Source organism: Sebastes umbrosus, chromosome 19 (genome assembly GCF_015220745.1).
Source record: "Sebastes umbrosus isolate fSebUmb1 chromosome 19, fSebUmb1.pri, whole genome shotgun sequence".
Lineage (NCBI taxonomy): Eukaryota > Metazoa > Chordata > Actinopteri > Perciformes > Sebastidae > Sebastes > Sebastes umbrosus.
The window spans coordinates 7,237,669-7,250,639 of NC_051287.1; the positions used below are offsets into that span (position 1 = coordinate 7,237,669).

Here is a 12,971-nt window from a genome sequence, read left to right on the forward strand (position 1 = left end):
ATCTTCTTCTTCTATTGAGTTTTATGGTGGTTGGCATCCATACTGTAAGTTCCAGACTGTCGCTTGCCCCATCTATTCCGGCGTCACCATGGCATGTATGAAAAGGCGCAAGATGGAAATGTTCCTGAATGTAGTGCATGTGTGAACAGTGAAAATCTCTAGTGGTCCCTTAAAGGTTATCCCAGCAATTTACCGGGAACTGTGTGTGAAAGAGGGTTTTTAACATGTTACATGCTAACATTAAGCATTTTAGTCAAAGGTCAAAGGTCAAAGGTCAACTTTATTATCCCACAAGGGGAAATTCATGTGGTCATATACACGTCTCATAAAAACAACATATAAAAACCTCACACACTTCCCAGGATCCTGCGCACAGCGCAGTCCCATGCACACTAGTAGTCAAAGAATATTTGGATTTTGACATGAACAGCTTAAAGTATTAAGATTGTGTGAAAGCTGATAAATATTTTGCCGTCTCGTCCCGTTCAGGACTCTCTCCATCACAAGCGTTCTCTGCTCCTCGGTCAAACCGAAGACGCCCGGGAGCTTAAGGAGAACCTGGACCGGCGGCAGCGCGTGGTCCACGCCATCCTGTCCGGCTACCTCACCGAACCGCAGCTCCAGGACTACCGCCGCTTCGTCGGCACCAAGCCCTCCCTTCTGATTCGCCAGCGGCACGTCGACGACCTCATACGGCAGGGGGAGGAGCAGCTGACGCGATTGGCCGAGAGCCTGCCGCAGGAGGTGGCGGAGGCTCACAGTTGGTCGAGAGGGATGACGATGTCGAGCCCCGCCCACTACTCTTCTCCTTTTCCACCGCTGCTTCCACCCTCTGTGATTCCAGGCCCCGTCCACTTAGTCAGGTCTACCACTGTGACATCACTGTGATGTCACGGACAGGCCGCTGTTATGAGTGGCAACAGTGAAGGATGGGAAATGAAGAAAAGACAGTAGGCTCCCTAAAAAAAACTCACTCCGAGCTTGATGATGCTCTATTGAAGGAGCTTTACATGAAGGCAGAGAAACAGGCTCTGTTCACACTGAAACAGCTATGCAGACTTCACACAATGTGCCTCGCTCTATTCACACGTGACTGTACGTTACACCTCTGTTCAGCAACCAGCGCTGAGTGGACTAAACCGACCGCTGCCAACATTTCTGATGATACTCTGCTCTGACAGATGATTTCTACGGGGCATCGGGTGTTTTCAGGTTCATCGTCAAATACTTCAAAGGACAATTCCACTGTTATGGGTCATTTCCCGCAGTTTTACAGCTCTTATTTTGTTCGAAATACTTAATATTTTTGCTTTCAATATCTAAATATTCTAAATATACCCCTCAGTAAAGACGAGAGCGACAAGTTAACCCTCTGAGACCCACCGTTTTGGTCTTTTTTAGGGGCGTACAGGGTTTTTTTAGGGGGAGATAGCAGGTCAACAGTAGATGTCACATAGAAGTGGTGTACATCATCTGAAAGCTGGGAACCTGAAGATTAATTTGAGATGCAGCTCAGCACTGTGTGTTAAGCTGTTCTAGTCTTAAATTAGAAATAAACTGGGAAAGTGTATCAGGGTTTAGAACAACTCCAAAGGAGTTTAATAAAAACTGACGATAATGCTGGCGCAGACAGCAGCCTGAATTAAAAGTAAAAAGATCAAAATAATATATATTTTAAAAGTCAACGGAAAGTCCCGATCACTGTGGAATTGTCCTTTAACAACTCTGACGGTGCTTTCAGGAACCTCAGACGTTCCTCCAAGGACTCTTCTGATCACGAGACAGAGTGAGCCGGTGTTTTATCTCCCAAAGACAAAATACTATCATCTTTAGTGTCATCTTGTCAAACTTTTTCCACAAGACCAGCTTTCGCACATGTACAGTCAACGTACAAAAATACATCAACACCAAAATTGGAGTTTTTATTTTACCGCTATACAGAAAGAGTCAGAACTCTGAGAGACTGAGATCCTGAAGGAGGAACTGCTTCGATCACTGTCACATGATACTGTAACACTACTACTGTCACTGCTGTCTGTACGTCTGCAGCTTGGAGCACTTTTTACTGTAGCAGCTCGACTACTGTTTGCTGCAGAATTTACACTGAATGATAAACACAGTTGTGCCTCTTTAAAAGTCGATGTGATGAAACATTTGATGTAAAGAAAAAAAAGTATAGATTCCAAAGACTTTCACAGGATGAATTGTTTGCAGACGTCAACTTGGTTTCATTTTGGATTTGAGGAATTTTTAATCGGTCAGATATTTAGTCAAGAATAATACAAATGCCACAATTTAATATACCAAAAGATATTTAATTTATTATGATGTGAAACACAGAAAAGAAGCATCAATTAAACAATCATTGAAATTGATGATAATTGTCCTGCCAATCACCTAATTCATTAAACTGACTAGTTGTGTCATCATGGTTAAATGCCTCGCTCTTCCCAGGAACAAGCTGTCACACAAACAGCTGCGGAAACCTACCAAACATGAAGGATAAAATTATGTTTTTCTCTCTTTTTCGTTTATTTCAATGGTCCTCTTTGTGGATATCTGTGAAATAAAAGTCCAGTTCTGATCAGGTGTAAAAAGCATCAGTCTACAGAATCAATAGTTATTGTTTAGTTGTTTATCAGCAGCAGCGGTGTGTTGAATCTAAAATGCAGAGAGGGTTTTCACATATTTGAAGTACTGATCAGTTCTTTACCTGTTTTCTATTCTACACCAACACGTTTCATTTTACTGTTTTTAGTTTTTAGAGCACCTTTTAAATATTCTCAGTTTGTCATATTCTCTAAACAGCACAGCGCACACACAGGCTGCCGTGTGTCGTCATCAATAAGCCAGATTCTACTGTTGATTATCGTTTGTTCTTGTTATTTTCAGAGGCACAACAGAATATCTCAGACATTTTTATCTTTGAATGAAATTCAATGTTCGCTTTATGAAAGGACAATTAAATAACAGCTCCGTGGTTTTTGCAAAATAAATGTATTTTGTAAATTACTTTGTGTCGTCTTCAAGTTGTACCACACACGCATACACTTAAATATGTCTACTGTGACACCATACTTGGGATACAACAAGCAACAAGTTACTGTGGTTCATTCACCTGTGGAAGCAATATTTCATGCCAAACAAAAAGAATATTCAGCCAGTATGAATGTCTACAGGGATAGACTTACAATATTGCAGTGTTAGGGATGATTTACAAGAAAACCTGCTAAAACATTATCAAAAGTGATTAAGCAAAATCAGAAAAATAACTAAATATATAAATATAAATAAATATAAACAGAAAAATATATAATATAAATATAAATAAATTATAAAATAGCCTATTCATGACTTCTTATATTACTTTCTTATATTTGATTTTTTTATTATCATTTTTATTGCTCATAGAAGATATAGAATATATTAGTTATTATTATTAGTATAATATATTATACTTATATGTGTGTGCATGACACACACTGAGTGCCAGCCCCCTCATTTGCATAATGACACGGCAATGGATAAACAAAGGTAAAAAAGAAATGTGTAAAAAAAATTATGAAGAAAAGAATGCAGAAATAAATAAGATTGGGGAAATAAATAAGGGATGAAATGCAAAGGGAAAATCATGCAGAAATAAATAAATAAATACAAAAATACATAAATAAATACATGCATTTAATAAATTAATGCAAAAACTAATATATAAATAAATAAAAAGGAAAAGTAAATGGAAGCAAAAATAGATAAATATAGCCATTGATTAAGTGATAAAATGTGACATAAATTGATATTTCTGTTTTAATTTGCTTCTTTATTTATTTATCTTTGTATGAATTCTCTTATTTATTTATTTACTCTTCTTTTATTTCCCCTTTTATTTATTCATTTATTTTTATTTATTTTATTTTATTATTAAAAATAAAATAAATTAAAAATAAATAAATACATTAGAAAGTTAGTAAAAAAAATATATAAATAAATAAAAGAGAAAATTAAACAGAAGAGTAAATAAATAAATAAATAAGGGAATTCATTTATTAATCAATGCATTTATTTATTTATTTACTTTAATTTTATTTATTTAAAATAAAATAAATGCAAAAAATAAATACATTTTAAAAAATGGATAAATTCAAATATTAGTAAAAATAAATACATAAATAAATAAAAGGGAAAATTAAACAGAAGAGTAAATAAATAAGGGAATTAATACAAAGATAAATGAATAAAGACGCAAATTAAAACAGAAATATCAATTAATTAATTAATTAATTAATGAACATTTAATGACATAATTATTTATTAATCGAACAATTTATTTATGTATTAATTCATTTATTTATGAAATTTGTCAAATATATCATATATAGAAAACTTTTATTTTCTATACATTATTCAGGTACATCCGGGTCCCCTGCAGGAATGCAGGAGGTAGGTAAATACCTGAGGAGGGCGGAGCGTTTATTCTCTTCCTCTGACAGAAACTCCCGACCTTTGAGACCAGCAGACAGACAGAGAGATACTCAGTGAAATAAAGAGAACAATGGCTACAGACTTCACTCAGGACACGCTGTTACATTTCCTCCAGAGCAGCGGAGGCCAGGTGAAAAACTCTGATCTGATTCTGCACTTCAGGAACTTCATCAGGGACCATGAGGACCGGAACCGAAACCGGGAGCTCTTCAAGAAGTTCGTCAACTCCGTGGCCACCGTGAGACAGATCGACGGCGTCTCTTATGTTGTTCTCAGGAAGAAATTCAATGCACATGTCGGTGGTGGAGAAGGGAGTTCATCCGAGCAGCCCACCGGGAGGAACGCCGAGCTCTCCCCGGAGAAAGGGAAGCATAGCCCGGCTTGGAGCGCAGAGAAGCCTCGGCAGAAACTCCCACAGCTGAGGGAGGTGACAGCACCCGCCCCTGCAGGAGGAACAGCCGGGAAAACGATCCTACCTGCAGCTGGGATCATGCTGCTCAACAACAACAACATGGAAACTAATTTAAACCTAAAAAGGAAACAGGTAAGCAGCACACCTGAACTTCCTGTCAGACCAGCAGCAGCAGCTCAGGTGGTGAGTCAGACCCCCAGACTCTCTGAGCCTCCTGACCCAGATCAGAGCACTAAAGTGGGACAGCACAGGGTGGTGCATCCTGCAGTCAGACCCCATGGAGAAACCAGACAGCAGGTCCCAGTCCCAGAGGCCCGTCTGCAGCCTGCAGAGCTGCAGAGTCTTCATCAGGAGCCTCCTCTTCATCATCAGGCGCAGGGTGCTCCACGCCGCGTCAGACCCCATGGAGAAACCAGACAGCAGGTCCCAGTCCCAGAGGCCCGTCTGCAGCCTGCAGAGCTGCAGAGTCTTCATCAGGAGCCTCCTCTTCATCATCAGGCGCAGGGTGCTCCACGCCGCATCAGACCCCATGGAGAAACCAGTCAGCAGGTCCCAGTCCCAGAACCCCTCAGAGGGAGGGAGGCCCGTCTGCAGAGTCTTCACCAGGAGCCTCCTCTTCATCAGAAGCCTCCTTTTCATCAGGAGCCTCATCTTCATCACGCCAGTCTTCAGGCGCAGGGTGCCCCACGCCACATCAGACCTCATGGAGAAACCAGTCAGCAGGTCCCAGTCCCAGAACCCCTTAGAGGGAGGGAGGTCCGTCTGCAGAGTCTTCATCAGGAGCCTCCTCTTCATCAGGAGCCTCCTCTTCATCACGCCAGTCTTCAGGCGCAGGGTGCCCCACGCCACATCAGACCCCATGGAGAAACCAGCCAGCAGGTCCCAGTCCCAGAACCCCTCAGAGGGCGGGAGGCCCGTCTGCAGCCTGCAGAGCTGCAGAGTCTTCATCAGGAGCCTCCTCTTCATCATCGGGCGCAGGGTGCCCCACGCCGCATCAGACACAGGCCGAGCTACAAATCTGCCGTCTCTTATGATGAATATGAGGAGGAAGAGGAGGAGGTCGTCCAGTTGAGACGAGGTTCAGCAGGAGGAGCGTGGCCCCTGAGCACTCCGCTCGGAGACATGGGGAGGGCCATCTCCGCCTCCTCGCCGTGCATCATAGACCAGCCTGTCGTGTCCTCCGCCTCCTCGCTGTGCATCGTAGAGCAGCCTGTCCTCTCTTCCGCCTCCTCGCTGTGCATCGTAGACCAGCCCGTTGTCTCTTCCGCCTCCTCGCTGTGCATCGTAGACCAGCCCGTAGTCTCCTCCGTCTCCTCGTCCTCCTCTTCATCATCAGAAATGAAGCTCCCACAGATTTACGTCCAGGATGTTGAAGGGAAAACGCTGCCCCCTGGTGGTGGCCCAGGCTGGCGCTCGGAGTCAGGGGCGGGTCAGAGAGGACAATGGGCCGGGTCGGGGATGGAACCCGGGTCTGTCCCGCCGGGGGAGTCCACCAGACGTAGCCTTCCTTTAGAGGCGGAGCGCTACATGCCGTCGAACAGCAGATATGAAGAGCTCCAGGCCAGAGCAGGTACGGCTGCAGTCTGTTTGTTAGGATTAAAGGAGAAGTCTGGTGATATTCTATATTTTACTCAAGTCCTGTTTTCGTTACCTTAGAATGAGCCGTTTATAGCCGGGTTTCCACCAAAAACACAAAAAGTTTAGTCCCTGGAATTAAAAGGTTCCTTCAGCCCATTGTTGTTTGCATTTCCACCGCGGTCTAAAGACCCGTGACGATAAGGCAAATTCGTCCGCTGACGTATGAAAAGCTGTTTAACTCGTTGTTTTTGTGCACAGCAAGCCATAAAAAGGTGACAAACTATTTATGCGACACTGCAACAGTAAACATGGACGAGATTCACGGATAGGGAGCGGTTCCCCTCTTTACGGAGTCTGCCATGTTGCACCACCGTGTTTCTACAGTAGCCCAGAACGGACAACCAAACAAGGCCGAAGTCGATAATGTTACTCCCTCCCGACGTCGCCGCTCTCTCTCTCTTGCTTCACTACTCACTTCCCACGTACGCACACACTCTAAGCACTCTACTCTTACAACAACTGGCTCTAGAGAGGGCCATTCGCGTTTTCGCGTCGGCCACCATAGTTCTCCTACTTGCTTGGCAAACAGGAGAAGTTGTAATCTGCAACCTTACCGCTAGATACCGCCAGATCCTACACACTGGGTCCGCACCATTACCACGCCGGCGTACGCCTGTGGTGCGCAGAGTAGGCGGAGTCTGCACACCATTTAAAAAGCATCTCAGTCAGCGAAAAGCGGCGTGCACGCCTACCGTGACCACATGCTGATACAAACACAGCAGGGTATTCGGGTATATGAAATAGCGTAGCACAATACATTATGCAATTACAACTGAATGAGCAAATACCACATAGTAGAGAGCAGTCAACAGGTGATTGGTGGTATAATTTTTGCCTCTGTGGCTTCATTATCTTGTCAACAATTATGACACAATAAACTTTGATTGCTCCTCTGACAGATCCATGCTTTGTTTAAAGTGACGCCTCCTCCCGCCGGCAAATATTTCACTTCTTGCCGGATTGTGCCCCGGTTATATGAAAAGGAACTCATCAACTGTTCCTTTATAAACACATCAATGAGCCACACTTGTACTGAGGGACATGTTCCTTCATAACCATGAACTCACACACTGTATTTTATTTTGACTTAATCCCACATACACCGTCCTGCTGCCCCAAATACTTAATAGAGCACCACATGTGGATTAATCCACCGCTAAAAATACCAAACAAATGCACTTTATCCTGCTGTTTGTGTAACGTTTCACAGAATTTACAGCCCCCAGCTGTTGTGCCGACAACGCAGCAACCAAACAAGAACTTTGTCTAAATAGAACACAGCCTAAATTTGCCATTTTTTCTTTAAATCGAGAATAATCTGATCAAAGAATAAGTAAACAAGATTATGAATCTGACCAGACAGCCAATGCCAACTTTTGGTATTATTTACTTTATTGATACCTGAAAATGGAAAAGCTTTTGAGAGCAGAAAACAGACATTAGTATAAAAAAGCTGCGGATTGTCCCTTTAACTCTGCTGTGTCATCAGGTCGCACTGGGAGCGGGTCTCAAATCCAGGAAGTACTCGGGCGAGCCCAAAGGAAAAAGTTAGAATCTGTGACGCATCAAGCCAACAGTAAAACAACGACGCCTTGGCATCACTCTACAGGCAGTCTCCATGACGACCAGGAGCCCTCAGATCGTTTGTCACCACTCCATCACTCCAATGACCATCTCCACGTCGACCAGAGCTCTACAGCCCGTGTGATGCCGTGGCACCTCTCCACAGGTCAGAGATACAGTTTGTAGGACTTTTAATGATCTTTTCTATAGTGAAAGGTCTGTAAGTCCATCAGCTGACAACATCTAACAGGTCACATGACTGTTTTAAACATACTGAGCCCTTTCCTCCACCCCGCAGGTGATATCTACGACGACAGAGAGGAGACAGAGTCGAGCGACGGCTCCACCTCTTCGCCGCCGCTGCGGACGCGTCCATCGGTCGCCAGGCGGCTCAGCAGCCAGTTGAGGAACAGGATGTGCCGCAGCCTGGGAGCCGACCTCGACCAGATCCTCCAGGAGGAGGAGAGGGCCGGAGGAGGAAGTGAGGCGGCCCGTCTGAACCGCCTCCACATGATCTCCTCATCACTCAGCCTACGCTACAACCTGTCGTCGTCCTCGCTGTCGTCCTGCTCCACGCCGCCTCGCTGCCGCAGCTCCACCGACCTGAACGAGGGGGTGGAAGGGAGGAGGAGCTCTCCTACCACCGCCTCCTCACCTGCTCATCATGAGGGCTCCAGTAGGCAGGTGAGACTTATAGACAGTCTCTTGGTATGGTAGTTTAGCTGGTAGGGGAGAACAGGGTCAAAACTAACATTTACCACTCAAAACACGTCATTGATTAAGTTGATGTTTGCCCTTGTCAGCAGTCATTGGTTCCTCTGGAGCCCCGGGAGCACGCCTGGCTGGTGAAGGGAGCGGCGGGTGCCTGGCCCGACATCTACACCCTCTTCAGAGAGGACTCGTCCTTGCTCAACAGACAAGACTTCATCTCCGGCTTCACTGTGCTGCACTGGATTGCGAAACACGGCGACCACAGAGTCCTCAACACCTTATGGTGCGCAGCTAGCAGTTAGCTTTGACAGGTTTACACTCTGTAAAACAGGTCTGGTTCACCTAGCATTGTGAAACTGAAGAGTAAAGAGCTTTGTGGGCTGTAGTTAGTGATATCTGAACTGCTTACATGGATTGTTGATATGTTTCTGATAGTTCTCTGATGTTTTGTGCATACATGTCAGCCTTAAAGACATAGTTTGAATTTGGCGGTATTACAGCCCCTCTAGCTATGGAGGACGGAACCTGCCAACATCAAAAATATATGAATAAATAAATGACTCGATAAATAAATAGCATTAAATATAGCAAAAATAATTGAATAAATGTAGCCGTTAATTAATTGATAAAATGTGTCATAAATGTATATTTCTGTTTGAATTTGCTTCTTTATTTATCTTTATATTAATTCCCTTTTTTATTTATTTACTCTTCTTTAATTTCCCCTTTTATATATTTATGTATTTCTTTTTATAAATGTATTTATTTATTTATTTCTGTTTATTTATTTTTGCATTTAAAAAAATACAAATGAATACATAAATAAATAAAAAGGGGAAATTAAAGAAGAGTAAATAAATATCAGGAAATCAGGGAATTAAAACAAAGATAACTAAATAAAGAGGCAAATTTAAACAGAAATATCAATTTATGTTGCATTTTATCAATTAATTATTGGCTACATTTATTTTTAATATAATCTTTGCTACATTTAATGTCATATTTATTAATTTATCGAGTCATTTATTTATTTTTTATTTTGGCAGGTTAAGTCTTCCATACAAGCAGCCTAGGGATGATAAGGTCTGTTGCTTGGTCCATTCAGAATCTCTCACTGTTTCCGTGTTATTATTGCGTTAACTTTGACAGCCCTAGTAAATATACCTTATGCAACCAGGCACTGATCTGCTCTCTCTGCTTGGGTTTCAGGTATGGAGTCCAAAAGGCTGGTTTGACCCTCGACGTAAATGCCAAGTCAACATGCGGCCACACGCCTCTCCATATTGCCGCCATGCACGGCAACAAGAACATAATGCGGTTGCTGGTTAGCAAGTTCGACGCAGACGTGAAGCTGAGGGACACGGCTGGAAAGAAGCCCTGGCAGTATCTGAGTCGCACCTGGCCGCCGGATGTCTTCGAGCTGCTGGGAGCTCCGGCGCGGCTTACTGGGAAAGGGGAGGAAGGAGTCGGGAGAGAAGACCCCAACTTGGAACAGCGCCAGCCGCACCGCCGGCGTCGGCGGCATCACCTCTCTTTCGCTTCCCCGGGAGACAGGCCGCTGACCATGACGGGCACGACGAGGGTCAAAAGGTCGTCGTCGATCGCAGCGTTCCTCAAACACAAATCGATGCTTCCGTTTTTAGGACATCACTCTGACTCCTCCTTTTAAAAACTCAACTGATGGATTGAGTGGGATTTTAATTCTGAAACCTGATTGGTTTACTGACCGGTTTGCTGGCCGGCTGGTTTCATAAACGCAAACAAGGTTTACACCTGAGTTGGGCCTTCCCAAAGCACGGCCAAGATCAAAACGTGGCTAATGTATGCCATTCAGTGGCTGGTGGTGTAGCTAGCATCAATGGTCAAATCAGTGGCCTATTGGCTGTTTAACCCTGTAGTTGTCTACTGTAATATCCCAACATATAAATAAATAAATATATATGATAATACGTTATCTCACCTGAAGTGTTTTATCCAGCAACTCCTGGTCTTTTTATCAGACGGGAAGAGAAAGAACGAGTGAAACCCGTCGCTGGTGTGAGTACATCCCAGTACGAAACACATCGCAGCTTCAGAGAGAGAGAGACATCACTTGTGCGACTTTTGGGTGTGTGGTCTTTCTAATTACGTATTTTCACAGTCTTATACTTCAACAGTTTTATGACAAACTGATAGATAACGTATCACTTGTGTGTGAACTTTTAAGGAACTAATACCCCACAGTCATGAGTTTAAAAGAAACCAAGTTCCTCACAGTTGACTTTTTGACAGGCCACATTTCCACCACAGGAACTTTCCCCAAGAACCTTTTGAGGAACTCATTGCGTTTCCACCGCAGGGACCAGTGTCTAAATTAAGTTCCGGGGACGTCTTACGGGGCCTTTTTACCCCCAAAAAGGTCCTGATTGTGGGGTAGTACTTTCTGAAAGTACTCTGCAAAAGTCCCCGGAACTTTTGGTGGAAACCCGGCTATATGAACCTTTGTTCTTGGTGCTTTGTCAGCTTGGTCAGCTTTGTCAGCCTAAAGCCTTGAGCTCAGTCTAAATAACTGCAACGACAGGGAGCACTAGTTTCTGCACCGGAGCATTCAGTTTCACCGGATATGAACACCAAAGGAAAGATTGTTTGACAAAGACTGCTGGATCTGAGACATGTGATAGTTTGAGGCAAGAGGCTATTTGCAAGCACTTGTAGATTAGCAGAGCGGATCAGATTTCAGCGTGATTGTCTGTTGTTGTGGTGAGAGGACAAAGCAGCAGAAGGTGGAAATTTATGAGCCGCGGGGCAACATGAGCTCCAGTTTCAGTCGGAAGCTTTGATTCACTCGCTGGAGACACTTTCAGTACTCCAAAACGGACATGATTCTGCGGTTTTTTAACACCCACCCATGTAATATGTACTTTTTCTTCCTCATACTGCTTCCAAACTTTCCATCAGTTTTTAAAATTGATTTTCTTCCTTCCATGCGACCTTTCGTTTCAGTTCGTGTCTGCGAAAATGAACTTGCAGTGAAATTCAATTTAGGGAGGTAGAGGACAAAACATCATGACCACCTTTACGATGAAATCAAATCACGCTGCAGTAGGCACTACTTTTGTAAAGCTTCACTTTTTTGCTGGCACTGAATTAGAGGTGTTTTACTTTGGTGGGGTGGTAATTCTGGTTTGTTACAACTAGGGTCTTATTTTGGTAGTTTTCTCCTTCATGTCTGTCAATGACAACATTGTACTCACCAGCTGAGATCTGGGAATGCGGTGACATCACTGAAAAGAAGTCTGACGGGTCGTAAAACACGAGCAGTGAGATGATCAGACAGGTTTTAAACAAGCCCCCTGGTTAGTCAAACATTTACAAAATGATAATCCGTGTAAAAGCCAAGAAGTAAGTTTGAGCTACTTTGACGGCCAAGAAAAAGACCAGCAATATAACCCTGTGTAAAAACAAACAAGATATAATATGTTAATTGAACTTAATTACTGAGCTTTAGATGCGCTGGTAGGTGGATTTTGAATTGTCAATGGGCTATAGTTTCATATTTATTGCACCGATATGAGAGTCGTGTCAATCTTCTCATCTAATAACATTTCCCAAAATGTCAAACTATTATTAGAACTGATAGAAATGATGGACAAGCTACAAAAATAAGAGGTAAATTGTGGTAGTTGGTAAATGATCCTTTAATTTTTGAGCGCATAGCTTGTGATGGAGTTGGATTGGGAATTCATACAGGATTTATAGTTAATGGTGAAAAACGTATATATAAAAAAAAAACACTAGTATTGTCCTTTAACATTCACCAGCAGGATAAACCTGATGTGTTTTGCTTTGTAAATTATTGCGATCTGAAGTTTACTGTAATTTGATGTTCTACAGTATGTACAGTATTTTTCACACCACTGTTTATACCCTGAGTAAATAAATATCGTCTAGTATAATAAATATGTTTCGCAGTTGGAGGTGTTGTGTTTTTATCTGTATTTGACATCTTTAAACGCTGTGGTCAGTTTTTATGGATATAAATAACTTGGCACAAGAGGGTTTTCCACTTAGATACGTTCTCATCACATTATTTTACAGTTTTAGGTGATTTCTATGGAGACACACGAAAAAGACAAAAGTTCAGAAAAGTTAAAAATATAACCTAAAATGTCAATAAATAATACTGTCA

At 42.9% G+C, this 12,971-nt stretch overlaps 2 protein-coding genes across 7 annotated transcripts in view; both read left to right on the forward strand.

Annotated features, from left to right (window-relative positions):
- shroom3 (shroom family member 3) overlaps positions 1–3,012 on the forward strand; it is a 54,912-nt gene extending 51,900 nt beyond the window's left edge. For all 5 annotated transcript variants that reach the window (XM_037752826.1, XM_037752828.1, XM_037752827.1 and 2 more), the window contains one exon: positions 490–3,012. In XM_037752826.1, coding sequence (XP_037608754.1) covers positions 490–888 — 399 coding nt within the window. In that variant the 3' untranslated portion in view covers positions 889–3,012. The remainder of the gene's footprint in view (positions 1–489) is intronic.
- A 1,414-nt stretch (positions 3,013–4,426) lies between these two features.
- Positions 4,427–12,384, forward strand: LOC119478590. Of its 2 annotated transcripts, none has more exons than XM_037753422.1 (5): positions 4,427–6,461; positions 8,019–8,258; positions 8,391–8,776; positions 8,899–9,086; positions 10,013–12,384. In XM_037753422.1, the coding sequence occupies exons 1-5, from the start codon at positions 4,550–4,552 to the stop codon at positions 10,470–10,472; spliced, it is 3,186 nt and encodes a 1,061-aa protein (XP_037609350.1). In that variant the 5' UTR covers positions 4,427–4,549; the 3' UTR covers positions 10,473–12,384. The 2 variants fall into 2 exon arrangements, with proteins under 2 accessions (XP_037609350.1, XP_037609349.1); XM_037753421.1 differs by having other exon boundaries at positions 4,428–6,461; positions 8,896–9,086.
- Positions 12,385–12,971: the final 587 nt, after the last annotated feature.